Raw genomic sequence first — 27,709 nt, forward strand, 5'->3', positions numbered from 1 at the left:
CCTCCAGGGGCCGCAGCGAGGACAGCCCCCCTGTGTCCCCGCACGGCTCCTTGCTGCTGTGCCCCAACCCAGCGCCTGCCCTTGCTGCCTGTCTGCACGCAGCTCCCAGCTCTCACGTGGTCCAGAGCCAGAGGCATGTGTGCAGTCCGGCCAAGAGCATCCAACCCCCCACTAAAATAGCTCCTGCGGCCTTCCCGGGCGTGATCTGTGCGCTGGCAGCCCTCGCTGCCCTGAGGCCCAGCTGGGGACACCCCTCCTTCCTCCTCCACCTTCCGTCATCCGCAGGACAGGACGCAGCCCGTGCCAGTCCCTTGCGTCTGGGTCGTGTTTTCTTGCTGTGCGCCGAGGGCCAGGGCACAGCAGCAGGGCAGCGGCAGCGCCAGGGCCGCCCCCTCTCCCTAACCGGGGCGCAGAGCAGCCAGGCCAGGCGGTGGAGGACACGGCGTTTATTGGCTACCTTTAACTTAAGGGAGAGGGAAGCGGAGACACGGGTGGCAGGAGTCACGTCTCTGCTTTCCAGCCCTTCTCCTTCTCGTCCTTGGCCTGGATGCGGAGCTCCTCGTCCAGCCGCTCCTTGGCTCTCACCACCTGCGGGACAAGGGGACAAGGTGACACAGAGGGCCAGAGCACCCACACCCTGCCTGCTGGCACCAGGCTCCGAGTCCTTCCTGCCTCACCAGGGCTCTGAAAGGGGCTCGTCCGCAGTGACTGTCAGTGCTGCAGGTCCCTTGCCACCCCCCCCCCCCCCCGCCCCGAGGCATCCCCCTGTGCTGGATGGCCTCCAGCATGACAAAGGGTGGGGACAGAGCCTATTCCTGACCCCTCGTCAGCCCAGCTCTGCTCGGCTGGCACCAACAGCCCCCATTCCCTCCCAAAGCAGCCAGGCAGAGGCAGCAAAACCCTCCCTGCATGGCCTTCAGGTGGGTTCAGCCTGTGCAGGAGACGCTGTTGCCCCAAAACATCTGTTTTCTGGAAGGTTCCTCTCAAAGCCAGACAGGCTGAGGGCAGAGCTGGGGGGCCCCCGCACCTCTTCTCCCTTTGCTCACCTTGGACTGCAGGTAGAAGGAGCCTCCCACAGACTTGTCGTTCACCTTGAATAAGTGGTCATAGTTCTGCCAAAGCAAAGCTCCCCGTCAGTCGCTGCCTCCTGCACCCTCTGCTCCCCGAATCCTGACGGCCTCTGGCCCTGGGGGTGGAGGCTGCTTCGTGCAGTGGTGACAAGCACCTCTGGGGAGCAGTGTCCCCATCCCCAGGCAGCTCTGCCAAGCAAATTCCTCCGTGCTGCAGCTCAAGCCGGGGCAGTGAATCTCTCCTGGGACGAGCCATGCCCAGGACAGCACCCACAAACCCTCCGGAGACCAGGCATCACCCCCCGCCGCCCCGCACCAGCCCTCCCCAGCCACAGGCACTCCGAGGGAGCCTCTACCTTCTGGATCTCCTCCTGGTTGAGGTTGGAAACGTTGAGGATCTGCTGAGCTTCCTGCAGGCTGATGCCGATGATCCTGGAGGCAGCAGCGGACTGGGGCCTCTCCGAGCGCCCTCGCGCGTCTGCCGCAGCTCGGCTCGCTGCCCGGGACACCGTCAGCCCTCCGAAGGTGCCTCACGGCCTGTCCCCGCACCCCAAAACCCCGGGGGCTTCCAGGCGGGTCACAGCCACAAAGCCCCGGTTCAGCCACCCGCCCCCCCCATGGGGCCACCGGGGTGAGGTCCCCTCCCTGCACCCAGCGCTGGGGAGGTGGCAGGAGCCTGGGGGCCACGCAAAGGGACCCGGGGGTGTCCCCTGTCCCCTGCACAAAGGGACCCGGGGGTGTGCCCGCACCCCGGGGGTGTCCCCCCCGCACAAAGGGACCCGGGGGTGTCCCCTGCCCGCACACAGCCCGGGGTTGGGGGAGCCGGGGGTGTCCCGGGCTCGGCTCCTACCTGCGAACTCCTGGCGCAGCGCCCGCATGAAGGCCCGTCCGACCACCTGGGCCCCCACCAGGATGATCTGCGCCAGGTACTTGGCCTGCGGGGACACCGGGGCTGTCACCGCCGGGCCCGACGTGTCCCTGCCGCGTCCTGCGCCCCCCGGGCCGGCCCCGATCCGGATCCGGCCTCCCCCTCCCCGGGCCCCGTCCCCTGTCCCCTGCCCAGAGCCCTGGCTCCTTGCTCTGTCACTCGGGCCCTCAATGGCCCTGTCAGCCCCTCCCGGGCCCTGTTCCCTGTCCCCGTCCCGGTCCCCTGCTCCGGGTCCTGTCCCCCTGCCCTGTCCCTTGTCCCCCGTCCCCTGCCCAGGGCCCTGTCCCCTGTCCCCCTGCCGACCTCCACGTCCCCTGTCCCCGTCCCCCGTCCCCCTCCGTGCCCCCGTGCCCGTGCCCGTGCCCGCCCGGTGCCCGCCCGGTGCCGCGGCCCGGCCGCTCACCATGTCCCCGCCGCCCCTTCCGCTCCGCGCGGGGCCGGGTCAGGGAGCGGAGGGCGCGGGGCGGAGCCGCCGCCCCCACATCGCCCCCTGGCGGCGGCGCCCGGCCCCGGGCTGGCGGGCGGCGGGCGCCATTTTCCCCTCCCCGGCCCCTCGTCCCCACACAAGCACGGCAGAGCGGGCCGAGGCTGCACGGCTTTAATGGCGGGGCCGGCCCCAGCGCCGCAACCGCGCCCGCGGCTTGGCGGGTCCGCTCCGGAGAGCGCGGTGTCCGTGGGGAGCCGTGGGCTCCGGGCGCGGATCAGTCCTGTGGAGATAGGGGGCGGTGAGAGCGGCAGGGCTCGCTCCCCGCGTCCCCGTGTCACGGTGTCCCCATGTCGCAGTGTCCCCATGTCCCCATGTCACGGTGTCCCGGTGTCCCCATGTCGTGGTGTCCCCATGTCACGTCCTGGTGTCCCCATGTCCCCATGTTGCGGCGTCCCGGTGTCCCCATGTCGTGGTGTCCCCATGTCCCCACGTCCTGGTGTCCCCATGTCCCCACGTTGCGGTGTCCCGGTGTCCCCATGTCGTGGTGTCCCCATGTCCCCATGTTGTGGTGTCCCGGTGTCCCCATGTCACGGTGTCCCAGTGTCCCCACGTCCTGGTGTCCCCATGTCCCCATGTTGTCCCGGTGTCCCCCGGTGTCCCCACGTCGTGGTGTCCCCATGTCCCCATGTTGTGGTGTCCCGGTGTCCCCATGTCACGGTGTCCCAGTGTCCCCACGTCCTGATGTCCCCATGTCCCCATGTTGCGGTGTCACAGTGTCCCCGTGTCCCCATGTCACGGTGTCCCCTTGTCCCCACGTTGCAGTGTCCTGGTGTCCCCATGTCCCAGTGTCCCCGCATCCCCGCCGTGCCTACCCACTCGGCCTCATCCACGCCCTCGAAGGAGTCCTGCGGCAGCGGGTCGTGGCGGCTGCCCAGCCGGGCCACCATGGCGCTGAGGAGCTACGGGGCAAGCAGCGCGGTGGGGATGGGGCTTCGCAAGGGGGTTCAGCGTCCCCTGGCGATCCCCATCCCCGCGCTCACCTCCTCCTTCTTCTGCTCGTCCGTCTTCTCCCCCAGGTACACAGCCGCAGGGACAAACTTCCGCGCCGGCTGCTCCTTCGGGGCCTGGCTCACTGGGAGGGCGGCGTGATGTGGGGCAGCTCCAGGTGGGGCAGCCCCACACGCGCTGCCCGCCTCGCCCCTCCGCACCTACCTGGCGTCATGTCGGCGGGACGGAGGTCAGCGCGGCGGTGCTGCCCGTCCGCCCCCGCCAGCCAGGCGCCGGCGCTGAGGGAGGGCTCCCACCATACGCGGGTCGGAGGGAAGATGTCGTCCTGGAAATACTCCTTCTGCAGGAGGCGGGGTGGTGAGGGGGGGCCTCCACCTGGCCCCCCACGCAGCCAGCCCTAATGACTACCTTGACACGAGGCACACGGAAAGCCACGGGCTCGAGGGCGCCCTGCCCCAGCCGCAGCGCTCGGGCGAACTCCACCTCCCGCACGTCGCACGCTGTCTTGCGCAGGAAGACGAAGCCCTGGGGGAGCAGGTACGTGAGCGGGGCTGGGAGCAGGGCAGGCAGCACGGCCCCAGCGGGCGCCCCCTCACCTTGTGGGGATCGCTGGAGGTGAAGCTGTTGCACTCGAGAAAATAGGGTGGCTCGGGGGTCACCTCGTAGAGGAACACTCTGGTGTCACCCTGGGACAGAGTGGGACGGGGGCTGGTGTGAGGGCACGGCGGGTCCCATGCCACGGTGCCCTGTGCAGGCAGCCCTCCTGGACGCAGGCCCTTCCACCTTGCCAGTGAGGAAGACGACGCTGGTGTCCTCGTCGTAGAAGGGCAGGAGGGTGGATGGGGCCACGTCGAGGCCGAGGACAGAGAGGGGCCCATCAGGCAGGGCCCGTGCCCGGTACAGGAGGATCCTCCGCTCGCTGCGGCTGTGGGGACGTGGGGGTGGGCGGGTGGCACGGCAGGGCCCAATGTACCCGGTGTCCCCATGGTGGGCACCGAGGCGCAGCTCGTCCCCCGGGGACTGTGCCCAGTGGTGGCCATGCCCAGGGAGGCGCGAGGGACGGCCATGTGCCCGCCCTCACCTGTCGAAGCCGGACACGAGGAGCAAGTCGCCTCCACACACCCAGACCAGGCGCGCCCCGCGGCCCCCCTCGGGGCCTGGGCCCTCCTGTGTGGGGAGAAGGAGGGTCACCGGCTGCACCCCCTGCTCAGCAGCTCCCCGCATGGGGACCCGTCCCCTCCCAGCTCTCCTGTCCCGTTCCTGCTGCTGTGGTCCCACCTGCTGGGGCTGGGGGCTGCGCCGGGGCTCGTAGAGCCGCAGCCAGCCGTCCTTGCTCGCTGTCGCCAGCTGCCTCCCATCGGGGCTCCAGGCCAAGCTGAAGATCTGGGAGATGGAGGGTGCCCCCATCAGGGATCTGTGCCCCAGCCCCCGGCTGGCCCAGGGGACTTGGTGGCCGGCCAGGTGCATCCCTTGGGTGTCCCGTGGGCACCTCTCCTCCCCGATGGCATCTCAGCACCGTAATTCAGGAACCGGCTCCCAGCTGGCACCCAGCTGCGCCGCAGTGTGGAGGCCTGGCACGTCTGGGTGCTGCGGTCCCCCGACGGTGCCTGACCCTACCTGGTCCGTGTGTCCCTGCAGGCACAGCACCTCCTGCCTGGTGCCCAGCTCCCATATCCGCACCGTCATGTCATAGGAGGAGGAGACGAGGAGGTCAGCTGCCACAGGGTGGAAGCGGATGGAGTAGATCTTCTCCGTGTGCCCTGGTAAGGAGAGCGGAGTGCTGGCACTGGGACAGGGACACCACCAGACCCGTCTGCCCGTGCGGCTCTATCTGGACACCCAGGGACAATCGGTGCTTGAGCTGTGTTCCTGCACCGCACTCACCTTGCAGCACAGCCTCGGGCTCCTGCAGCGTGTCCTGCAGCCCACCTTCGGGGACCCGCCACAGCCGGATCTTGGCATCTTCACCCGCTGCAGCACCGAAACCGCCATGGAGAGAGACAGGCAGGGGGTGAGTGGTGACACAGGGTGCAGTGTGCCACGGCAGGGTGTCAGTGCCCCACGGCGCGTGCCCTGGGCACAGCGCACGTACCAACAGCGAGGCGCCGTGGGTCAAAGGGGTCCCAGCAGAGGTCGGCCACCGCTGCGCTGTTCTGGATGGTGGGCACGGCCGTGTCAGGGAGACGGCCCGGCTTGGAGAGCTGGCGGAGAGCAACGCGTCACCCAGGGTGCGCAGCAGGCCTGGGCGCCCATGTGCTGGGCACAGCGGTGGCACGGAGAGCCTCTTCCCACCGCTGTACCTCGAGGATGGCAATCTGGCCGCCAGCGGAGAGCAGCGGGAGGGCGACGCGCTCGTGGTTGGCGCAGAAGCCGTCGCTCTCGCCCGGCGTGGTGAGGCTCAGCCCCCGCAGGTTGGTGATGTGGGTGTCGCGGTGCAGCACCGCGCCCTGCGCGTGCCGGAATCGGGAACTGGGCCCTGCGGAGGCGGGGACCGCTGAGTGCCACGGCTCCTTTGGCCATGTGGGTGGGGGACGCCGAGCCCACCCCGGCACCCACTCACCCAAAATGCTCTGCAGAGACTTCTGGCTGGGGCTGCTGGCAAAGCCGCTGGAGGGGCCGGTGCTGGCAGAGAGCGAGGTGGCAGCGCTGCTCGGCGAGGCCAGCGAGCCAGAGGGCGAGGAGTAGCCGCTGCCATCCTGCAGGAGACGGCGCGTGGGCACGGGGTGCTGCCCCCACCCAGCCCCTCCCCAGCCCCTCGTGCCCCCATGCTCACGCTGCGGTCGGTGTCGGCGGGGCCATCGTCAGGCAGCTGGGTGCTGGGCGTCGCAGCGGCGATGACGGGGGAGCGGAAGGTCTGCGTGGGTCTGCGCGCCGGGTGCAGGCTCACCTTCCCCACCTGCCGAGCGGCAGCGCTGCGGCGAGCGGGCACTGGCAGAGGAGCCCCCGAGTCCCACCCGCTCACTCTCAGGAGCCGCACCGAGGAGCGGGTTTGCCCCCACAAAACCCCCTTTTCCCCCTCCTTCTGCAGTCGCCCCCACCGAGACCTGCCGCTTGTGGTATGTGGCTTACAGGAGAGGCCCTGCTCCGGCTCGTGGCTCTGGATGCATTAAGGATACTGCCTCAACCTCTACGTTTTTAAGGAAGATGGTGGGAAATGTGTTTTCACTATTAGATTTTTACTTTTAGCTGCACCTAGATGGAAAATAGAGCTCACTTGGCTGAGCTCAGGAGAGCCTTTTTGAGCAGTTCCTTGCTGGAAAACCATTTTAAACTCAGTGGGCGCATGTCAGTGGCAGGACAGACGAGACCTCCTGAAGCTGTGTTTGCGTTCAGAAGCAGCCGAGCGCAGGGCTGGGCGCACTGGGCGGCTGGGGGTGAAGCCCTGCTCATCCCCAGGGACCTCCTTCCCACTCCGCAGTCACGAGGTGCATGGCACCCTCTTGGGGGTGCACCTCGGTGCCCTGCCACCATCGCGGCCACCCCAAAAACCCACTGGCGTTTGGGAAACAGACTTGATTTGTATGAATCTCCACTTTCCATTAAAAGGATGTGATTAAAAAATTGCACACACGCCCCTCCATGTCCCCATCCCAAGGCTGTGGTGTGGTCGCTGTGCCGGCACCAGTGCTGCCCCCAGCCCCGGGCGACGCCTGCCATGGGGACACCCCCTGGGTGACACTCACCTGCTGGCTGTCCCCTGCCCACCAGGCCTGGGCACCTGTGGCTGGCAGCACCCCGGCGCAGTCGGGGAACAGATCCTCGTGGAACTCCTGGACAGACTGCGGGAGAGGGGGCGGGCGGAGGTGGTGCTCTGCCTGCGGCCCCTTGCCGTCCCTGGGCACCGAGCGCTGGTGGCCCCGGGCAGGAGACCCCCGGGCACCTTGCGGCCGCGGAGCCCCAGCCCCGGCCGAGCTGCACGCCGGAGCCTGTAGGTGTCAGACGCTGCCCAGCTCTGGGCTGCGCCGTGCACCCCTGAAAGTATCCGGCCTCCAAAATGCAGCCCCCAGCCTCCGCTGCCAACGGCGGCACCCAGCTCTCAGCACCCGGCCTGCAGCCCCTGCCCCAGCGCCCAGCCTCCGTTAGGCAGCGGGGTCCGGTAGCACCCCACATCTTCCACACAGCACCCAGGTTTCAGCCCCCAGCACCCAGGTTTCAGCTCCCCGCAGGTTTCCCTCCTCTCCTGCTGCCCCCAGGCCAGGGACCCGGGTCCCCCGCCACCCCTCACCACACCTGGCTGCCCTCCATCCCCCGGCGGTGGCCAGTGACGTGGCACCCGTGAGATGGCACCAGGCCCCCCGACATGGTGCTGCCCGCAGGGGGGGGCAGGGGCCGAGCTCTGTCCTGGTGCTGCTAGGGGGGTCCTGGGGTGAGCGGCGGCGGCAGCCTCTGTGCCTCATTTTCCCTGGGGAGCTGAGCCCTGCCCGGGCAGCATCCCTGTGGGGACAGAGCCCTCCCCCCAGAGCCCGTGGCCGCCCTGCAGCAGCGCTTACGCTCTGGTTCTTTTTTTAAACGTGAGTTTTTTCCACAACAGTGTCTGTTTACAGAAAAGGGCATTTCTGTAGCCACCACCCTTTTTTTTTTTTTTTTTTTTTTCCCTCAGAAAAATGCTTTAGGGAGTGGGGAAGAGCCTGAGCGCATCGGGGGCAGCGAGAGAACCTGGCTGAGACACCACGGCCCCGCACGCTGCGGTCAGTCCCCAAATCCGTGGCACGAGGGAGCGGGCGCCAGGGTTACGGGGACACGGGGTCCAAGCTTGGTGCTGATCCCCCCCCCCCGAGGGAACCCCGCGCCCCCTTACCTTGCGGGGCACGATGTAGCTGACGGGGACGAGGAAGGTGTCGGTGAGCTGCAGGACGCGGAGCACCTCGCAGGCCATGACGTCCAGGGCCAGGCGGGGGACGGCGGCCAGGCCCCGCGTGCGCCCCTCCGTCAGGCTCTGGGTGACTGGGGACAGGCAGGACAGCCGTGGGGTGGGGGCGAGGCTGGGGACCACGGCAGCCCGGCGCGGGGCGCATCCTGCTTACCTTGGGTGAGTGCGGGCTGTGCTGGTGCCGCCTCGAAGCAGTACAGGAGGTTTTCTCCCTGGAAGAGACGCGGAGGGGCTGGGGTGTAAGCGGGGGCGCGGGGAGCACCCCGCCGCCCCCCTGTGCCGTGGCTCCTCACCTTCCCCCCCAGCACCAGCAGCCCCGTGTCAGCGTCGAACAGCGGGATCATGGCCCTGCAAAGGGAAGGGGGGCGCTGAGCACTGCAGGACGGGGCCCAGCACCTTGCCTTGGCACGCGGCAGCGCCCCAGTAGCCACGGGGCCGGATCCTGCCCTCTCAGGCCTTTCCCCCGCTGGAGCCCCAAGCCCCAGGATCACGGCAGGTGGGCGCACGCCGGTGGCTTCCCGGCAGCAGGGCAGTGCCGGGTGCCCTCGGTCAGGCGCATGGGAACGGCCTTGAGCATCTCCCCCGATTTACAGCCTCCCGTGGCACAGCCCTGCCACGCTCAGCCCTGCCGTGACAGCTTTATGGCCGTGAGACCTTGGCGGCCGCCTCCAGCCGCGCGGTGCGTGGCACGGCAGCGCGGGGACGGGGCACACGGATGCCAAATGCGGGCGAGGGAGCCCGGGGCCCACCTGGCCCCGCTGCGGCACTGCCCCGGGCTGCCCGGGCCGGCTCAGCCTGTTCGGGGCGGGCACGGGGCCGCGGGGCGCAGCCGGCACACCGCACGCCTCACCGGCACACGCCACCCTGCCAGTCCCGCGGTCGGGGCCGCCGGCTGGGCTGGCCAAAGCGTCCCTGTCCCTGTCCCCAACCCCGTCCCCGTCCCACCCTGTGGCTGGAGGGGACGGGGAGCACCAAAGCCCTTCTCTTCCTTCCCCACGATGCGGGTGGAGGAGAAAGCTCCAGAGGCAGCTTCCAGGAGAACAAAGGGACAATATATTACTTTCGGGTTGACATTTTTGTGGTCGTGCCGGCTGGGGGAAGGGAGCACGTGCAGTGCCGGGATTTTACACGGAACGACTTTGAGGAAACGCAGCCAAACAAAGGTGCCCGGCCCTGTGCACCCACCCCAGCCACTGCCCGGCCCCGGCAGCCCCGTGCCAACGGCGGGTCCCTGCGGCGGGGACACTACAGAGGACGTCGCGGGGTGGCCGGGTGACACCAGGGACGGCCCTGGCTGGCACGGCACAATCCTGGCCCGTGGCTGTTGGCACAACTTGGACAAATACTGCTGGGGTGGCTCCGGCAAGCACGGTGGGTCCCCTGCCCAGCTGCGGTCACCGCTGCCAGCACTGCCACCGCCAGCAGGGCCCGGCGCTGGGACAAGGGCACCTGTGGGTGCCGGGACACCCAGCCCACCCCGTCCTTGAGGCGATGAAGGGCGAGCGCCGTCCTGGAGCGCTTGGCACAGCTCTGCTGTCACCGGGGCGCCGCGACGCCAGCCCCGCGGGGACACCTGGAGCCCCTTGTCCCCAGTGGAGGGCGGCGGGGGGGCACCGCGTCGGGGCAGCGCCATGCCGGGACCAGGTTTGGGGGTCGTGGCAGGGGGCACCAGGGCTCCGCTGGGGCACTGGGGTCACCCACAGCCGCGGGGGTACCGGGGGGGGCTGCTGGGGGCCGCAGGGGCACCAGGGCCTGGCGGTGCCGGGGGCGCTGCGCCTGCCCCCCCGCGCTGCCCCCGGGGTCCGGGGGTCCCTGGGGGTCCCTGGGGGTCCCTCCCTGGGGGGGGCGCCCCCGCGCCGGGCCCCAGGTGCGCAGGGGGCGGAGCCTCCGCGGCAGCCCCGCCCCCAACCCCCTCCCCCGGCTCCCTCAGCCAATGGGAAGGCGGCGGGGGAGATGTCCCCGCCCCCCGGCCCTTCGCCCCGCCCCCGAGCTTTAAAAGCCGCCCCCCCGCGCCCGGCGCGGCCAGAGCGGGGAGCGCCCGCCCGCAGCCATGCGCTGAGCGCCCGGCACGGCCCGGCCCGGCCCGGCCCGGCCCCGGTGAGTGCCGCGTCCCGGGGGCCGCGGGCAGGAGGGGGGGGGGCCGGGCTGCACGGCCCCGCCGGCTGCACGGCGTCGCCCGGGGACGGGGCCCCGGCGGCAGCCCCCCGGGGTGCGCGGGGACGGGGGAGCCGGCGGCGGGGTCCCCATCCGGCGCGGTGCCTCCGCGGGTCCCGTCCCCCGCCGCCCGCCCCTGCCGCGGCTCCGGCCCCGGGCCTGGTGCTGCCCCGGCACGGGCAGGGGGCGAGACGTGGCTGCGGGGGACCCCCGCTGCTGCCGGGCGGCCGTGAGCCGTGCTGCTGGCAGAGGGCTCCTGGGTGGCGGTGGTGGGACCCAGCGCGGTCCCGAGGGATGTGGCAGCGGGGCTCGCCGCTGGGGACAGCAGGCAGGGGACAGCAGGCACCGGTGTCCCCGTGGGGCTGTGTGCCAGCAGGGCCACCGGCCAGCCCGGTGGTGATGCCCCACCGGCTCTGCCGCTGTGCGCTCGCTGTCACCCAGCGCGTGCCGGGGCGACACCGGGCCCATCGACTCCCCAGGCGTGACGCGGGCTGAGCATCCCTCACCGTGTTGGGTTCCCTCCCTTGTAGCCACCACGCTGCCCCAAGTGCCCGGGCATCCCGGCGCCACTGCGGGGAGATGCTCGGGTGACAGTGCCAGCCAGACGTGTGTCACCCCTCCTTGCCACGGGCAGGTCCCTTCGTACCGCGACCTGGTGGCAGCCAGCCTGGCCTGACCCAGCTGGGGCCGGGCTGCTGCCCACACGGCGCTGGGCCGTGCCGGCGTGACGAACGACACTAATTACTATTTTTCGCCACCACACCAAGCCCGGGTGGCCTGGCCCGGTCGCCCTGACGCAAGCGCTGCCTGCCCGGCTGGCTCCGCCGCCCCGGCGGGATGCGGCAGGAGGAAGCGCTCGGGGACACGGCAGCCACAGTCAGGCCGCAGGAATCCGCGCGTGGCAGCAGGGCGGCACCGCCGGGCTCCCGGGCGCGTTGGCTCCCGGCGAAGCCACCCTGCTGGTTTTTCCCCTTCCCGGCACCTGAGAGCCGGGAGCGCGGCCGGGTCACGGGGGCAGGAGCGAGGCCGAGGGGCTGGCGCCGGGGGGGGGGAGGCAATAACCAGGCCCGCATTCCTCCGGGGCTGCTGCGGAAACTTTAATTAAATAGGGAGGGGAGGCTGGGAGGAGGTGGGAGCTGCGGCGGAGGGCGGGTTGAAGGGAAAAGGGGGATTAGGGGCTAATCCTGCGCCCCCGCCGGGGGTCGGGAGGGGGCACGTGCTGACACGGGCTTGTTTGGGGGGCGTTAGGGAGGGCCCCGCGAGCAGGGGCTGGGGAGCGGCGCCTGCAACTCGAGCCGGCCGCCGGTGCAGGCCCCGCATTCCTGCGCGCGGGGCCCCGAGCGGTGGCGGGGACGCAGCCGTGCCTGCGCCGGTGCCCGCGAGCGGCCGGGGTGGCCCACCGGGCTTGGCTGCGTGCCGGTAACAACGGTGGCTTTGTTCGGTGCCGGGAGCCGGACGGATGCGGGGCCTCGCTCACCGGTGTGGGCGGTGATGGGAGGAGATGTCCCGGCTGTGCTGGGTACCCCCGGCTCAGGGACCCGCCGTGACATGGGGCGCGACGTGAGAGCTTGTGGGACCCCTCCCGGCCGCAGTCTGGCACCCCCGGGTTCACCGACCTCTGATGTCGGGAGGGCGAGCAGCCCTGCGGGCGCTAGCGCCAGGGACAAGGGATGCTCACCAAGCAGCAGGGTCACCTCCTTGTGGCTGCGGCAGGATCCATCTGCCCAGGTGTCACCCACGGCATGGGGACGGGGACCCCCTGCAGGAGCCGGCCCTGCCCATCAGCCCCGGCAGCTGCACGGGGCTGCTATCAGGCTCCCCCTCACATGGGAAAAGGGGTGACCCCGCCGTGTCCCCAGGACAGACTAGCTCTATGCATGCCGGCGGAGGCGCCACGGTGCCCACCCTGAGCAGGGAGCGGGGCTTGCCCAGGGCACCTCCCCGGGGAGCGGGGACGGCGCTCCCAGCCCACCAGGCTGGCAGGCAGAGGCTGTGTGAGCCGGGGAGGCTGAGCCCGGATCCTCCCGCAGCCGGAAAATATGAATAATTCGGCAAGTATCTGCGGTGCAGGCAGGGGGGAGCCCAGCCAAGGCAGCAGCAGGCCGCTGGCAGGGCGGCCGCGGGATGGCCAAGCACCTCCAGAAGAACATCTCCTCCGCCTGGACACGGCGAGGCTGTTCCACTCCCCTGCCCGTCACCCCGGCCCCTACGGAGCTGCCAAGCCCCCGGGCTGGATCAACCCCTCAGCACCCTGCAAGCCCATCAGGGTGCCGAGGCGATGCTGGCGCGTGCCGGCGGAGCGTGGCGGTGCCGAGGGAGCGGTGGCGGAGGCGGGAGCCGCGCGGGTGGAGCACACGGGCGCCCGGCCTGGCCGGCGAGGCGGGATGCTCGGCCGCGGTCACGGCCCGGCCCAACCTGCCCGGGGCCCGGGCGAGCGGAGCCTGGCAGCCGGAGAGGAAATGCCAGCGTAATTAAAGGGACGAGAGACTTGGAGTCAGCAGCTGGTTGCAGCATGGGACACGTCAGCGAAACCCGACCCTGGCATTGCAAAACCCGGTCCCAGCCCCGAGCTCCTGCACCACCGGCACCCGGCGCTGCCCACCCGGGTGGCCTGGCACGGCCACACGCTGTGCCGCCCTCGAGGCTGTCCTGGTACTGGTGTGGCTGTCTCGGGGTGCCCGCTGTCCCCCGCTCAGTCCTGAGGTTGGTGCAGGGCTCTTGGCTGGCTCCTCGCTCCCAGGGGGCAGCCAGGACCCCAGGGTGTCACCGGCAGCCTCGAGCTCCTGCAGCCGCTCACCTGGGCCCTCTGCCTGGCACTGAACCCCCCGAGGGCTCACACAGCGGTGGGAGCGGTGCCAGCCCACTTCCCAGTTCCCTTAACCCCCCCAGTGTCCCCAAAACCCCTTCATGAGGCTGCACGATGCTTTCTTTGGCTCGGCCATCGTGCCTGACCGCGTTGCGCAGGGTGCAGCAGCCCCTGGCAGAGCCACCCCCCCGATGGGACCGGGCGGGGGCTTGGTGATGGTGACCCCGTGGCCACGGAGCGGCTCCTCCCCACCGCTGGCGTCCCCAGGCCAAGTGACTCAGGCGCTGCGGTGACCCTGCCCAGCGGCGCGGGTGCACCCCACCCTGGGGCGCACCCCGGGACCGGGCCACGAGCCGGCTGCTGCCTTAACTCTGTCCGGGCGGTGGCACAGGACAGGGGTGGGGGGGCACCAGCACGGAGCTGCCCCTGGGTGTCGGTGTCACCCCCCCAGTGCTGCTGGGGCTCGTGCTGTGCTGCTGGTGCGGCTCGGCTGGGGCCCCCCACGGTGGAGGGGCAGCCGGGGCAGCCGGCGCGTGCTGCTGCACGACCCGGTAGCCCCCCACACACGGCGGGGGCCCCTCGCACACCGCAGGGGTTTTATTTGCCTGAAGCTATTAACAGCTCGGAGTGGCTCGGCAGGGGGGGGAGGAGGCGCTGGGGAAGGGGCTGCGGGGGCCGCGGCACCCCTACGGCCTGCAGAGCGCCTGCGGTGGGGTGGCAGAGAAAGCACGGCCCTGTTGCAACCCCGCGCCTCACCCCCCACCCCTCGCCGGCACTAATTAGGGCTGTCATTAAAAGGGCTGAAAGACGGGGCTGAGAGACGAGCCAGCCACGTCCTAGGCAAGGACATCAGCTGGGACGTCTGTCCCCGGGGCCCCTGGCACAGAGGGGCTGGAGCAGGGGCTGCTGTGGCCTTGCTCACACCAGGAGCGTCCTCCCCTTGGTGCTCTGCCCCGAACAGTCTGCCCACGCCGGAGGGATGAGGGCCGCAGCCCAGGGGCTCTGTGTCCCGACGAGGCCGGTGCTGTGCCAGAATCCCGGGATGCCAACAGAGGAAGCTTTTTGGGACGCCAAGTCGCAGCGTGCAGCCAGGGATTTGGGAGATGAGAGGGCTGGAGGCCCGCCAGGGGCTGAGCCCGCGGAGGGGTCACAGCTTGGCCCAGTGCCCCCCTCTGCAGCCCGGGGACGTGGCCCCGCTGCCCTCGGAGCAGCAGGACGGTGCCGGGCAGGGGCTCCCGTCCTGCCAATGGCTCTGCTCTGCCAAGGGGAGCGGAGCCCAGGTCACAGCACTGTCCTCTCCCTGCTCCCTCACGCAGACACGATGCAGCATCTGCCCGTGACTTGGGGCCGCGAGGAGCGGCACGCAGGGGCTGGGGGGGGCTGGCAGCACCCGTCAGTGGGCGTTTTGTGGCTCCGCACCGCTCTCGGCACCTCGCCAGCTTTGTGATGCCCTCCTGCCGCCCATGGCCACGTCCCCGGCACCCTGAGCCTCCCCGCTGGGGCTGGGGCGGCCAGCTCCTTCGGCCCCACAGCCTTGCCCTGGCAGCATTTCGTTAGCCAAGGCCACCCCACGGTGGGTGCCACCTCCGGGTGCCACCGTCCTCGGGCGCGTTTGCCACCACCAGCGCCCGCACTGCCCTGGCACTGGGGGGTCCCCAGTTCCAAGCGCTGGAGACTGCGCGGCCATTTGGATACCTCAAAGCACTGAACCCCCCTCCCCAAAACCCTGCCCTACGCTTCGCCCTGGTGCTGGGGGCCACGTGCCCACCCCAAAAAGCAGCGCCTTGCAGTGCTTATGGGGGGGGCAAAGCAACAGCATGGGCAGGGGTCCCGGGGGGGTGCTTCGCCCCTGGGCGCAGCTCCGGGTAGCTGCCGTGCGGGCGGCACAAGCAAAGGGTTAAGTCCTGCTCGGCATGCGGGAAGCGGGCGCGCTCCCACCCCCTTCGCTGGCGGAGGCCGAGCCGGGTGCGTCCCGGGATGGAGGCGGCGCATCCCACATGTTTGGTTTGCACCCTGCCGAGAGGAGCCGGGGGGAAGGAGGGGCCCTTTCCCCGCCGCCTCGCCCCGCGGGAGGCAGCCCCTCGAGCCGGAGCCGGGACACCGTGCACGGAGGAGCTGGGGGTGCGCAGACACCAACGGCCCTAAATCTGGGGGGCCAGGGGAAAGGGAGAGCATTCGGCCGGGGTGGGCAGCTCGTGCGCTGCTTCAAGCCCCGGGCAGGAGCAGCGGCGGGGAGACGCGAGCGCAGCGGGGGCTTTTGGGCTCTTTCATGGTCCCTTTGGGGCTGCAGTGTCCCGGGCAGGGCAGGAGGGGATGGCGAGATGCCGAGGGGCTCGTGGCATGGCCACTCGGTCCCTCTCGTGTGGGCAGCCGGGGGCTGGGAGGCTGTGGCGCCGTGCTGGGACGGTGGGGACAGCGGTGGGGACAGCAGCGTGCCCGAGCCTGGCTGTCCCTGCCCCACCGGGAGCCAGGCTGGGGGCTCCCGTGCCAGCCCGGCCCGGGAGCTGCGGGGAGCCAGCCCCTCCCTCAGCATCGCCAAACAAGCCGGGTGTTTTGCGTGTGAAGCCGCGCTTGCGGCGGTGCTTGCTCCATGTATCCTCATGCAAACCTCTCTCTCCCGCAGAGCTGACACCATGAACCAGCTGGTCCTTTGCACGCTGCTTCTCTTGGTCCCCGGGGAGCTCGCGCGGGCATGTCCCGCTGGCTGCCAGTGCCAGGACCCCAAGACCATCCTGTGCGCGGCCAGACGGGGCCACACCGTGCCCCGGGGGCTGCCCCCCAACACCCTCTCCCTGTACGTCTTTGAGAACGGCATCACGACGCTCAGCGAGGACAGCTTCACGGGGCTGCCCGCCCTTCAGCTCTTGGACCTCTCACAAAACAAGATCACCAGCATCCAGAAAAACGTCTTCCAGCCCCTAACGGAGCTTGTCAACTTGGACCTGTCCTCCAACCAGCTGCAGGAGATCACCAATGAGACCTTCCACGGGCTGCGGCTGCTGGAGCGGCTCTACCTGCAGAGGAACAGGATCCAGCACATCCACGCCGCCGCGTTCGACACGCTGGAGAACCTGCTGGAGCTGAAGCTGCAGAACAACCAGCTCTGGGCAGTGCCCCCCCTTGACCTGCCCAACCTCCTGCTGCTGGACATCAGCTGGAACAAGATCCCCACTATTGCACCCGGGACCTTCCACGCCGTCAACATCGAGTCTCTGAAGATTGCGGGGCTGGGCCTGACGAGCTTGGACGAGGAGCTCTTCCAGGCCCAGAACAACCTCCACGAGCTGGATGTCTCCAACAACCTGCTGGAGCGCGTCCCGGCCGTGCTGCGGCGCCTGGGGAGCCTCACCAAGCTCAGCCTGGCTGGCAATGCCCAGATCTCCCAGCTGCCGGCAGAGGACTTCCACAGCCTTCACAACCTCCAGGAGCTGGACATCAGCAACCTCAACATCAACACCATCCCTCGGGACTTCTCTGGCTTTTTCCCGAGGCTCCGGGCCGTGACAGCTGCCGGCAACCCCTTCAACTGCATCTGCCAGATGAGCTGGCTCGTGCAGTGGGTGAACGCCAGCAGCGTGGTCCTCCGGCGGCCCGAGGAGACGCGCTGCCACTTCCCCCCAAAAAACTCCGGCAAGCTCCTCCACCACCTGCAGTACGCTGACTTCGGCTGCCCCACGACCACCACCACCACCACCACGACCACCACCACGCCGCGCACCACCACGCTGCGGCCGCCTGCGCCGCTCCCCACCAGCAGCCGCCCGCCGCCGGAGCCCAGCACCGCCGCTCCCACCCCGCAGGCCAGGGCCTCCCCCGGCAGCTCCGCACCGGTGTCCTTCAGCGTCCCCCCGGCCCCCAGCAGCCCCCCGCCGCAGATCTGCCCCCCGCGCACGTGTCTGAACGGCGGCACCTGCCAGCTGGACGCACGCAGCCACCTGCAGTGCCTGTGCCCGCAGGGCTTCGCCGGGGCGTACTGCGAGGAGGAGGAGGCGAGGGGGACGACGCCGTCCCCGGCCACCCAGGCGCCGACGCCGAGCCGGCAGATCAGCATCACGCAGGTGAGCAGCACGTCCCTGAAGGTGGACTTGCAGAACTACGTCCAGTCCAAAGCGCAGCTGAAGGGCATCCGGCTGAGCTACCGAAACCTCTCCGGGCCGGACAAGCGGCCCGTGATGCTCCGCTTGCCGGCCTCGCTCTCCGAGTACACGGTGCGGGCGCTGAGGCCCAACTGCACCTACCGCGTCTGCGTCGGGCCGCTGGGGGAGAAGGTCTCCAAGGAGGAGTTCTGCGTCGAGGCGCACACCTTGCAGATGACCCACCAGCAGCACTCGCCCGTCACCCAGGGCAAGGACAACAACCTCACCCTGATGATCGTCCCCGCGCTGGCCGCCGTGCTGCTGCTGGTGGTGGTGGTGACGGCGGTCACGTACTACCGCCGGCACCGCCGGGCGAAGGCGCACGCGGGCGGCGGGGTGGACGCCGGCCCGCTGGAGCTGGAAGGCGTGAAAGCCTGCCTGGACAACGGGGATCTGAGCAACCACAGCCGCAAGGGGCCGGAGGCCGCGATGCTCTCGGGCGGCTCCGAGTGCGAGGTCCCGCTCATGCAGGCGCACTACCCCAGCAACAACAACACCACCGCGCTCAAGCCCTCCTACTTCTGAGCCAGGCGGCACGGGCAGCCGGGCGAGGGGAGCCCCGCGCGGCCGGCGGCAGCACCCGGCCCCGTTCCTCCGGGCCGAGGAACAGCGAGGAGTTAACTGAATGAAGGCACAAAGCCCAAACCCGTAACGTGCAATTTCTGAGAGGCTTACACACTTAGGGAGTAGACACTAATTTTACCGCTCGGCGTATGACTAAGTGCCTTGATTTCTGTGACTCTACGTAGAACGTGGGTAGCGAAAGAGAGGGGTTTTCGTTTTTAATTTGGGGTTTGGGTTGGCCTTTTATTTTTTTTTAGCTAGTGCTAAAAAGAAAGTCATCGGTGACTTAGCTAAGGGGCATCAACGTGCTGGCAACAAGGGCCCTTTAGTGGAGCACGGCCCGTGGCTCTCAACTCCCTGGAAGCTGATGTGAGCGGCGCGGCCCAGCCGAGGTGCTGGGACCCTCGGGACCCCCGGGCCGCGCGCCAAAGGAAGCGCCGAGCAGGCAAACCGGGAATCGAAGCTTTAAGAACTCAGAGAGAATATTTATACATGGTTATTTCCCATTTCTTCTGGGAAAACTCTTTTTCTAGTACAGGTTTGTGTACATCTGTTTTGTAAGGCAGACCAGAAGGGTGTCTTTTTGTAAAAAAAATAAAATAAAATAATAACAACAAGGAATTGTGCACAGCATTTGCAATCTTGGGAGCTGCGGGACCCCTCCCAAGGGCGGCACAGCCCAGCTCCCCTGGGGCTCTCGGGCAGACCCTGCTGGTGGCAGTGCCTGTGTCCCCTGCAGAGGAGGGGACAGGTCGGCCGCGTCCTCCCCGTTGCTGCTGGCGCTGGATGAGTTGGGGCAGTTTTTTGGAGGTTCCAGCCCCATGAAGCTGCCCCCCCAGCGCGAGCTGCTAGCAAAACAGAGGCCACGAGTTTCAAATGAGACCCTGCCCTGCGCATCATCCAGCCTGACTTCATCCTGCCCCGGCTGCCAGATGGCCGCGGGGCGTCGGACAAACAGCGTGGCTCAACCTCGATAACCTCCTGACGTCACCCTCCTCCTCCTCTCCTCCACCTCCTCCTCCTCCTCCTTGCGCCAGCCTCACGCCAAGGGGCTGCCCGGGGCTCTGCCCTGCATCTGGCACCGTGCCGTGCCTGAGCCTTCATCCCCAGCCACGCAGCTGCTCGGCCTGCAGGAGGGCCACGGTCCCCCCACGCCGGGGGCTGCCACCACGCCGAGGCTCAGGCAGCCCGTGCTGGGCCCCCCTCCCGGGTGCGAGCCCCCCCGGCCCCAGGAACAGCCGTGTTCGTGCGCTGGCTGCGGCGGGGGGGGCTCGGGGCCGGCGCGAGGCAGGTTCCTGCTGCCAAGTGCTTTCTGCTCCAACCTCTGGTTTTAATCGTTTTCCAATCCTTTATCTTTCGGGCTGGAATTTTCCAGGTTGGGTCCCTGCCCGCGGAGGTATGTTTTATTTGGAGAAAATGAGCAAAGCGGGCTGAAGCGCCGCCACCACAGCGAGCGGAGCTGTGGCGGGCCGGCTGCCGAAAGGGTTACAGAGGGGACACGACCCAACGGGGCTGCTGCCTCCCCGGGCTGGCGGCTCAGGTGAGCGCCCTGCAGCCCCCCCCAGCCTACCGGGACCCCCAGGCGCACCGCGCTGCTGCAGGATGTGGCCCTGACCCGGTCCTGTGCGCGCTCTGGATGCAATTAGGGGCGCGGGGCGGCAGCGGGGGCTGTCTGGCGTGGCCCCCCCCGGCTCCCAGGTGGGTTTCCGGCAGGGCTGGCTCCCATTAGGGCCGGCGCAGTGGCAGCGGGGGCCCCTCTCCGGCGCGGGCGGGCAGGCGCGAGGGCCACGCTCGCCCGCTCAAAGGGCCCATTGTGGTTCTCTCCCCACAGATTTTTCAAATTAACATCCCAAATTCCTCTGAAAATTGCTGCTGTGTAAATATTTTCACTGCGAGCTTTGTATATTTTCCAGCCCTGCGAGGAGGAGAGCAGAAAACTCCCCGGCGGAGCGCAAGCCCCGTGCCGGCGAGTGACGGGTGCCTCCGGACGGTCACTGCCGCAGCCCCCGAGCCGGGACGGGCGCAGGGACGGGCTCAGCCCCAGCACCGTCCCCTCGCCTCACCAGACCCCGCACCATCACACAAGGAGCCATCACGCCTCTTCCCTCCTGGCCCCTTTCTTTTGCCTCCCTATATTCCTACAGCTCCAGGACCTCGCTGAGAAATCCCCTCCCCGCTTTCAAGCAGCCCCATCCTTCACCGCCCAGGCTGGAGAGGGCGGGGAGGGAGCACAAATCCCTCTCCCACATCCAAGCATTGGCACAGCCACATCCCCTTCCAAGGGTCATGCTCCCACCGGAGCGGCTGCTTCACTCCTCCCTGACTTCTCTCGCTGCTTTGCTTCGTGATGTGCCCCCCTCCCAACGAAGGGACTTTTCCCACTTGCAGTTAGCTCAAGGTTTGCCAGGCTCATTTCTCCCCACCGCGAAATGAGATGCCTGGGCTGCGAGGGTTGGAGCCGGGGGACCCCACGCACGACCCTTGGCTGGTCACATCGCTCCTGGTGGCTGCCGACAGCTCAAAAGCAACTCCCCCGGCACGAAGCAGGACGTTGCTGCTCGCGGGGCTCCCAGACAAGGTTTTGGGGTGGTTCAGGCGACGGGGAGGGGGACGGAGCAGCACGAGGGGCAGCCCCTCGGTCCCCTTCTGCCCATGCCACAGAAGCATGCCGGGGGGGCCAAACCTCTGCTCGTGCACAGCCGTGCTGCTGGCAGGAGGTCGGACCCCGCAGAGCAGGCTGTTGGCCTGCAGCCCTGGTGGCTGCCACCCCCCCACGCCCCCCCCCCGGATCGGGCTGTTGTGCCAAGGCACCGGCTCCCTGAGCACCATCCCCACTCAGCGTGGCTGAGGAAGGCCCTGGCACAGGGGGATGCTGCAGCGGGGCGCAGCTTGGCACACCGCAGTGCTTGGACCCTCTGCGATACCCAGCACCCACGTCTGCACCCATGTGGCTCTGCGGAAGCTCAGTGGCACCCAAAAAGTGTCCTCGCAGCTCCCCCAAGCCCTCATGGCTTCCCTAGCCCCAGCACAAAAGTCCCCCCAGCCACTGCCAGCTCCGAGCACGCCAGGAGCAGATGAGCGCGGCACATTGTGCGGCTCTGCTAATTCCTCCGAGCTGAATCAGCGCAGGGGAAGGATTGCAAAACCCCCTGAAATGAAACCAAAAAAAAAATCCCTCTTGCTATTCTCGGGTAACCGAGAGCCCTGGGCAGAAGCCACCAGCAGGACAGGGGCCCAGCAAAGCGCATCGCGAGCTGCAGAGGGGCACGTCCCGGTGTCCCCAGCACCTGAGCAGCCCAGGGAGCCTGAGCCGGGTCCCCAACGTCCCCATGGCTGGAGCAGAGCCGCAGCAGGTCATGCAGCCTTTGCAGGGCCATGAAGGGGGTGCTGGGTCCCCGTCCCCTTGCCCCAGGGCGAGGGATGCCCACGGGGAGCCGGAGCGTGCGTGCAAGTGTCCCGCAGCTCCCCCCCCCCCCCCCCCGCCCCGCGCTGCTGCAGAGCATTTGCTGCCAGGAAGAAGTTGTGGAAAGGCAGAAATATTGCTGGCTTCCTGGAAAGCTGACGAGGCCAGGGCTGGGGAGCGCTGGTCGCCCGCGGAGGCGGCTGCGGGCCAGCACGAGGCCGGGACGAGGCTGTGGCCCATCTGGGAGCGATTTCGGCAATTAGGCCGCTCGCCGCCTTCCCGCTGGAGCGGCCGCGCAAGCACTGGGCTATTTTTACACGGGTGCAATTAGCAGGGCAGGCTGCGGGGCTGGGCAGCCGCCCTGGCGTTAACCCCTTCGTGCGGCCACGGGGAAGCATCTGTCCCCACTGCTGCGCGGGGACGGTCCCCGCTGGGGCCGGCACCTGGTCAGGTGGCTTCTGTCCTTCCTTGCGTCTTGTGGCAGCAGCCAGGGGCTGGCTGGAGCAGAGGGAAAAGCCCTTTCCTTGCTGAGGGGGACCAGCACGGGCCTGGGGGCAGAGGGGGCGAGGGCAGGGCTCTATAGGGATGCCTGTGGCACAGGGATGAGGACGGGGACCTGTCCTGCTCAGGGCTCTGCCACCAAGGCCTTGCCACTGGGGTGGGAGCTGTTGGAGACCCCCCCCCCCCCCCCAAAAATGTCCGTGCTACCCAAAATCATAGAAAATGGCTGCCAAGTCCCAGGAAAAGCCAGCGTTCGTGGCTTCGTGGCCAGACTGGGACGGGAGCTGGTGGTGCTGGCGCTGCCTGCACGGGGACTTGGGGTAAAAGTAACCCCAAGTGGCATGGGCGCACCCCTGGGACGAGCCGCGTCGCACGGGGGAGCCCCACTGGGCTCAGGGCACGGGGAACACAACAGAATCTGCTGCAGAAGTCCCATAAAAGCCGATGAATGGGGACAGGGGACAGCGAGACGGCGGAGGTGTGTGGCTCAGTGTGCACGAGAGCTGGAGCTCCGCGGCCGGGCAACGCCGGGTGAGCAACGCCGCCGGGAAGGGCTTGTGCTCCAGCCCTGGCCACTTGCAGGCTCTGCAGTGAGCTGCGTCCCACCCCGCGGGGAGCGCCGGGGCTCACAGCAACCAGGGCCCAGCCCCACGAGCTGGAGAAGGGAAGGATGATGAGTACAGAGCGCTGAGCCTGCCCGGGTCAGCGCCCCTGGGGGGAACCACCCGGGGCCCTTCGCATCCCAACCCAAGCGGCGCTAAAGCCCTCTGCAAACACGCCGCTGCCCCCGCCGCGGGCACCTCCCAGCGCTGGTGGACTTTGCACTGTGAAGGGCAGCACAGACCCAGCCGGCCCCACCGGGCCCCATCGCTCAGCCCTCCCGAAAGCTCTTCCCCAGCCCTCCCAGGGGGGGGCCCAGCATTTCGGGAGTTTTGGGACATTTTGCAAGACCCGGTCACCTTGGCCCAGCCCCGAGATGGTTGTGGCAGGGGTTTGAGGCTGCCGGCTCTGCAGGGGAAGGTTTGGGTGGCACAACAAGGGAGCCACTGTTCTCGGCATCCCCGGCACAGAGGCGGCACCGGCCCGGGGCTGCGGGCGTGCGGCAGCGGGGTCTGGCCGCTGACCCTGAGTCTGAGCCCGTAACCCAACCCCACCGGTGCTGGTTACAATTTAGGGCAACAATAACCTATTGAGGCCCCTTCCTGCTGCTCCTTGATCCAATTAAAGGGGGCCGGAGGGAAGACAAAACCTGATTCAAAGGGAGCGACGGGCAAGCAAAAGGCAAAAGGCGGCACGTGAGGATGGCGGCGCAGAGAGGGGCCGGGGCCACCCGCGCCTCCTGCCACCGCGTCCCTCGGGGTCTGGGCACCGGCAGGGACTCAGCCCCCAGGCAGGGACTGGGGAGGAGGGCCAGGAGCGCCCCCACCCCACCATTCCCAGGACACCCGGGGACACATCCAGCACAAGCAGCTAAGTTGGGCTGTGCCATATGCCGCTATCTGCCTGGCTGCTGCCCTGTGCTTTCAGAACAAGGTGTACGTGGTCACAGAGTGCTCACCTGCTCAGGGTTTGGGATGAGAAACCCCCCGAATGCACTTGAGGACATAGAGGACAAAGCAGGGTGAATCAGGCCAGGGCCTTCCCTTCCCACCCTCACCCCTGGGGACGCTGTGCAGGGGCGCAGCCGCCTGTGGAGCTGCGGTGGCTGCGGGCACCGCAGGACGTCGGGGCTGGGTACGTGGGGGCTGTCCCCCCCTGCCCCACCTCGGGCCACGCTCCTGCCCCATTTTGGGGTGCCCAGGGATGCGTGGGGCAGCCTCAGCAGGCAAGGGGCCCCCGCAGCGGGGCGCGGCGGGGCACGCGCTCCCCTTCCTGCCGGCCCGGCGTCAGTAATGAATGGTATGAGCTTCCTGCCCGCCCACTGATTGCTTCCTCAAAAAGCCTAAATGAGCTGCTGCTGCGCCGGGCTGCCTGTGCACAGCTTGTGGCCACGGCCGCCGTGCCAGCCTGGCACCCCTCCTGGCACAGCCGGCACCGCACAGCCGGCGCTCGATGGCCCCGTGACCGGCACCTGCGGCCACGTGTGACCGTGCCCAAGTGGTCGTGGGCAGCGCAGTGCCCGGCTGGCTCCTGCGTGCCAGCTTGGCGTGGCCACGTCTCCGTGCGGGGCCATGGAAGGACGGAGATGGGGCAGCGGGGATGGAGATGGTGGCAAAGAGGTTGGGGGCCCGCACCGCTGGGAAGGCGCCGGGGAGCGGCACGTGCACAGAGCGGCTTCTCCGTGCCCTGCCTGGAGGCGGCTGCGTTTCCCCAGGGGTCCCCTGGGTGCCAAGCACCGCAAGGGGACACGGTGGGGACAGGCTGGTACGGCCCGTGCTCTGCGCTGGGCTGCGATGGAGAGGGTCTGGTCCAAAACCTAGGGGAGAGCAGGCGGGGAAGGGGCTGATTCATGGGGGGTGGCCTTCAGGGAAGGGGGAGGCAAAAGCCCCTTGAGCACGGCCCTCATGCACAGGTGCCGGTGATGGCGTGGCCGGGTGCTGTGCCATTTGGGGTCTGTTGGTCCTGAACCAAGCGTGCAGCTCCCTTGCCCAGGCTCTGCCGCCTGGGGGGACCCCTGTGACCCCCAAACCCTCACCCCCCCATCCTGCCTCCCCGAGCATCGCACCCTGCCGTGCCGTGCCGGGCGGCTGTGCCGCAGGGAGAGCGCGGCTTGCGCTCAGCACGTCTGCTGGGAGCGAGCCCAAATCCCCCTCCGCGGTTTGTCATCTCCACGAGATTTACAGGCGGGGAGAGGTGGGGAGAGGGCTGGAAAGGCGGCTGCCAGCGCTCAGCCCCAGCGCGGCTCGCTAAAAAGAGCACCTCCCTCTCCTCCGCGGCTCCCCAGAGCAGGGGCCCCGCTCGCCCCCGGCGCCCCGCGGCCCCTCTCCTCCTCCGCCTTATCAGCTCCCCTCGCCACGCAGCCACAACCTCGCGGAGCCCCGGCCTGACACGCCACTGCGGGCTGCGCAGCAGAGCCTGCCAGCCGCATTCCTGGCGGCCGATAAACCCGGCAGCCAAAATAACTCCAGCCTGCGCAAACAGGGCTGCGCGCGGCCTCGCGTCTGGATCCAATTTAGCCGGGCGGGCTCGCCCCGGCTGAGCGCCGGCACGGAGGCCCACGCGCGTGGGGGATGAGGAACGGCAGGGTTTGGGGTGATTCCTGGAAAGGCGCAACGGGGTGGGTTCTGGATAAAGGATCCCAAAGCATCCCCTTTGGCAGTGTGTTGTGCGCCCTGGCTCCCCTCAAGGGCGTTCACTCTGGACACTAATGATGCCCGGAGAGGCTGCCGCAGCCCAGAAGCACCCTGACAGCGCCGGGGTGCTTTTCCCAGCAGCAACCTCGCTCTTCCTGGGGCACGGCTTGGCGAGGCTGGACACAGCACCCCTGTGGCTGCTTTGCCTGTTGTCCTGGCACAGCTGGGGAGCAGGCGAGCTGCAAGCCCCGCGAGCTCGCAGGAGGGTGAGGGATGCTCCGCGAGCCTCCTGTTCTGCCTCCCTCCTCCTGCTGCTCCCCCGGTCTCTGTGCTGAGCTGCCCTTCCTCGCAGGGACGTGCCAGCACCTCCCCGCAGCGCCGGCGGCCGTTCCTCTCCCCTGCTGCCGGTCCCAGCTGCCGTCAGCGCCGGCTCGGGGCTGACACCTCGCGCGGGGATGCGGTGGGGCAGCCAAGGGCCAGCCCTGCTGTCACAGCTCACTCAGCTCCTTGCCAGAGGCCACGTATCGGCACCCGGCGGCTCCCGACCACCCAGCCAGCTCCGTCATCCCGCCACGTGCCGCAGCCAGCTTGGTGTGTGGCGAGGGTCCCGGTGTCCCTGCCGCATGTGACGGAGCCAGCCCAGTGTGCAGCGAGGGTCCCGGCATCCTGCTGCCCTGCCAGCAGCTCTGGGACAGCCAGAGGCTTCCAGCACGGCCCAGAAAGCCCTTGTTCCAAACCCCCATTACCCTGGCAGGATGAAGACAATGCCTCCTCCTCCTCCTGCCTCTCGGTGTGGCCCCCATTTCCCTGCCTGCACCATGATCCTGGGCCAGCTCACGGGGGCGGCGTGGGAGAGGCGAGGTCAGCCCTCACTGGAGTGTTTGTCACCTCCGCAGCCTCGGTGGTGCCACGCAGACAGGAGACATCTCCACCGAGCCTTGAAAAGAGGCGCTGACCCCTCACGGCCACAAAAACTGCTGTTCCGTTTCCCAAAACGACGCCCCACGAGCAAAGCTCCGCCGCCAGCCAGCCCCCGTCTGTCTGGGCAGCCTCAGCGCCGCACAAAGCACCGAGCCCTGCCGCCAGCCGGGGTCAGGGCCGAGCCGTGCCAAAGGGACTCAGTCGCCCGCAGCATCGCGCCGGGGGCCCAGCCCTGTTCCCAAGCAACGTGTGCTGCCCGGAGCACGCGCCCGCCCGGCCGCGGCCACCTCAAACACTGCCTTGTGCTGTCGCCAGCGCTGCCATCACCTGTCACAGCAGCACGGAGCACCCTCCCCAGCCCCGCGCTGCTGGGGATATGGACGTGCTGCCCCCAGCACTGCCACCTCCCGCCCTTCCCACCCGCGTGGTGCCAGGGACGCAGCCACATCGTCCCCAGGCTTGTCCTTGGCTTTGTGTCCAAGCGCTACCGATGCCAGGAGCTCCCTGCCAGGTCCTGCTCTCCCGCTGTGTTCACTGCAGGTCCCCGAGCAAGGCGGGGGTGGTGGCCATGGCAGGGCACGTCCCCACCCCGGCACTGCCACGCTGCCCCACGTCCCTCCTCAAGCATCCCGTGGCGAGTCCCCGTCCTTACCCGGGCGAGGTGTCCAGCGTCAAGGTGAAAGTCGCGCCGCTGAACTTCCGCGTGTCCCAGAGCTTCACCTCCCGCTCGCGCATCTGCAGGGACGAAGACACGGCACTGGGGGCTGCGCGGCAGCGGGGTGGCACAGCCGTCCCCACGTCCTCGCCTTCCGGCCTGCAAGTGCCAAGCCACTCGGCCACCACGGGGGACACGGCTGAGTGCACGCAACGCCCCAGGCCACGAGGGCAATCCCGGGCAGGCAGCGGAGGGGCTGTGCCCGCCTGACCTCGCTCGGTGTCCCTGCGGCTCAGCGCGGGTTCGAGTGCCGGTGGCTGTTGTGCAAGGCAGGGGAGAACCCAGCGCGGCCGCTCCGACCCGATGTGGCTGCGGGCAGGGCGCTGCAAGGACTGGAGGTGGCCGGAGGCTCTGCCACCCACAGGGACTGGGAGGGGAGCTCCTGCTTCCCGAGCTGCCTGCTGTCGTGGGGGCCAGGCAGCCCGAAAAGCACCTGGGGGTGCCCTTGCTTTGCGATCGCCATGCCGTGCAGGAGCCCAGGCTGGCGCCAAGGAGACGCGTGGGGACAACGTGCCGTGGCCCTGGCACGGGTTGGGAAATCCCAGCCAGCGCGGAGCTGCCTTCCCAGCGAGGACCGTACCTGGCTGAACCCCACGGAGATGAGGCAATCGCTGGCGCCCATCCAGAGCAGCCGGGAGTCCTTGTTGTTCTCATGTCCCGGGACGCTCTGCAAGGCACAGGAGACACGGCCGTCAGCGTTCCCACCGCCCGCGCCGGGCCCGCCGCGCGGGACGCGTGCTTCATGTGCGGCTACAGCACGGCCGTGACCAGCCCCGGGGCCGAGCCCGCGGGGCCGAGCGCTGGCTCCAGGTCCCCACCGAGAGGTGCCCACAGTGCCAGCGGGGTGGGGGCAGCCCCCAAGCGGTGACCGTCCCAAACCCCCAGCCGGCAAGGTGGCCTCGGAGGTGCCGGTGTGGTGGCTGGGATGAGCGGGGTGGTGGCAGCAGGTGACGTGAGCGTGACGGCAAGGCTC

At 69.0% G+C, this 27,709-nt stretch overlaps 3 protein-coding genes across 7 annotated transcripts in view; 1 reads left to right on the forward strand and 2 right to left on the reverse strand.

The window, feature by feature from the left end:
* Positions 1–431: 431 nt before the first annotated feature.
* PAM16 (presequence translocase associated motor 16) lies at positions 432–2,528 on the reverse strand. Its single transcript, XM_066977542.1, has 5 exons — positions 2,402–2,528; positions 1,921–2,005; positions 1,427–1,566; positions 1,047–1,112; positions 432–588 (listed from the first exon to the last, which is right to left on the reverse strand). The coding sequence occupies exons 1-5, from the start codon at positions 2,402–2,404 to the stop codon at positions 502–504; spliced, it is 381 nt and encodes a 126-aa protein (XP_066833643.1). The 5' UTR covers positions 2,405–2,528; the 3' UTR covers positions 432–501.
* Positions 2,529–2,580: 52 nt separating this feature from the next.
* CORO7 (coronin 7) overlaps positions 2,581–27,709 on the reverse strand; it is a 40,684-nt gene continuing 15,555 nt past the window's right edge. For 4 of the 5 annotated variants that reach the window (XM_066977532.1, XM_066977536.1, XM_066977535.1 and 1 more), the window contains 21 exons: positions 27,317–27,403; positions 26,674–26,756; positions 8,597–8,651; positions 8,458–8,515; positions 8,232–8,377; positions 7,117–7,212; positions 6,207–6,329; positions 5,994–6,129; positions 5,734–5,909; positions 5,526–5,634; positions 5,318–5,404; positions 5,051–5,193; positions 4,712–4,816; positions 4,515–4,600; positions 4,217–4,358; positions 4,030–4,119; positions 3,842–3,958; positions 3,638–3,773; positions 3,466–3,557; positions 3,302–3,384; positions 2,581–2,705 (listed from right to left, as the gene is read on the reverse strand). In XM_066977532.1, coding sequence (XP_066833633.1) covers positions 2,597–2,705; positions 3,302–3,384; positions 3,466–3,557; positions 3,638–3,773; positions 3,842–3,958; positions 4,030–4,119; positions 4,217–4,358; positions 4,515–4,600; positions 4,712–4,816; positions 5,051–5,193; positions 5,318–5,404; positions 5,526–5,634; positions 5,734–5,909; positions 5,994–6,129; positions 6,207–6,329; positions 7,117–7,212; positions 8,232–8,377; positions 8,458–8,515; positions 8,597–8,651; positions 26,674–26,756; positions 27,317–27,403 — 2,259 coding nt within the window. In that variant the 3' untranslated portion in view covers positions 2,581–2,596. Of the gene's footprint in view, positions 2,706–3,297; positions 3,385–3,465; positions 3,558–3,637; positions 3,774–3,841; positions 3,959–4,029; positions 4,120–4,216; positions 4,359–4,514; positions 4,601–4,711; positions 4,817–5,050; positions 5,194–5,317; positions 5,405–5,525; positions 5,635–5,733; positions 5,910–5,993; positions 6,130–6,206; positions 6,330–7,116; positions 7,213–8,231; positions 8,378–8,457; positions 8,516–8,596; positions 8,652–26,673; positions 26,757–27,316; positions 27,404–27,709 lie in introns of all 5 variants that reach the window. The other variant, XM_066977533.1, reaches the window with a different exon arrangement.
* VASN (vasorin) lies at positions 15,226–18,584 on the forward strand. The gene is given in 4 exon segments (XM_048062875.2): positions 15,226–15,291; positions 15,294–15,336; positions 15,339–15,384; positions 15,887–18,584. Coding segments are annotated over 4 exon segments (2,178 nt in total). The 5' UTR covers positions 15,226–15,240; the 3' UTR covers positions 17,925–18,584.

The sequence above is a fragment of the Anser cygnoides genome, chromosome 15 (assembly GCF_040182565.1).
Source record: "Anser cygnoides isolate HZ-2024a breed goose chromosome 15, Taihu_goose_T2T_genome, whole genome shotgun sequence".
NCBI lineage: Eukaryota > Metazoa > Chordata > Aves > Anseriformes > Anatidae > Anser > Anser cygnoides.

Bases quoted from the DNA above. Each gene is read 5' to 3' on its own strand.
- PAM16 (XM_066977542.1), bottom strand. The intron at 1,113-1,426 runs GTAGAGGCTCCC...TTGCTTTGGCAG, and splicing joins ACCAGGAGGAGATCCAGAAG to AACTATGACCACTTATTCAA. The intron at 589-1,046 runs GTGAGCAAAGGG...CTTGTCCCGCAG, and splicing joins CCTTCTACCTGCAGTCCAAG to GTGGTGAGAGCCAAGGAGCG.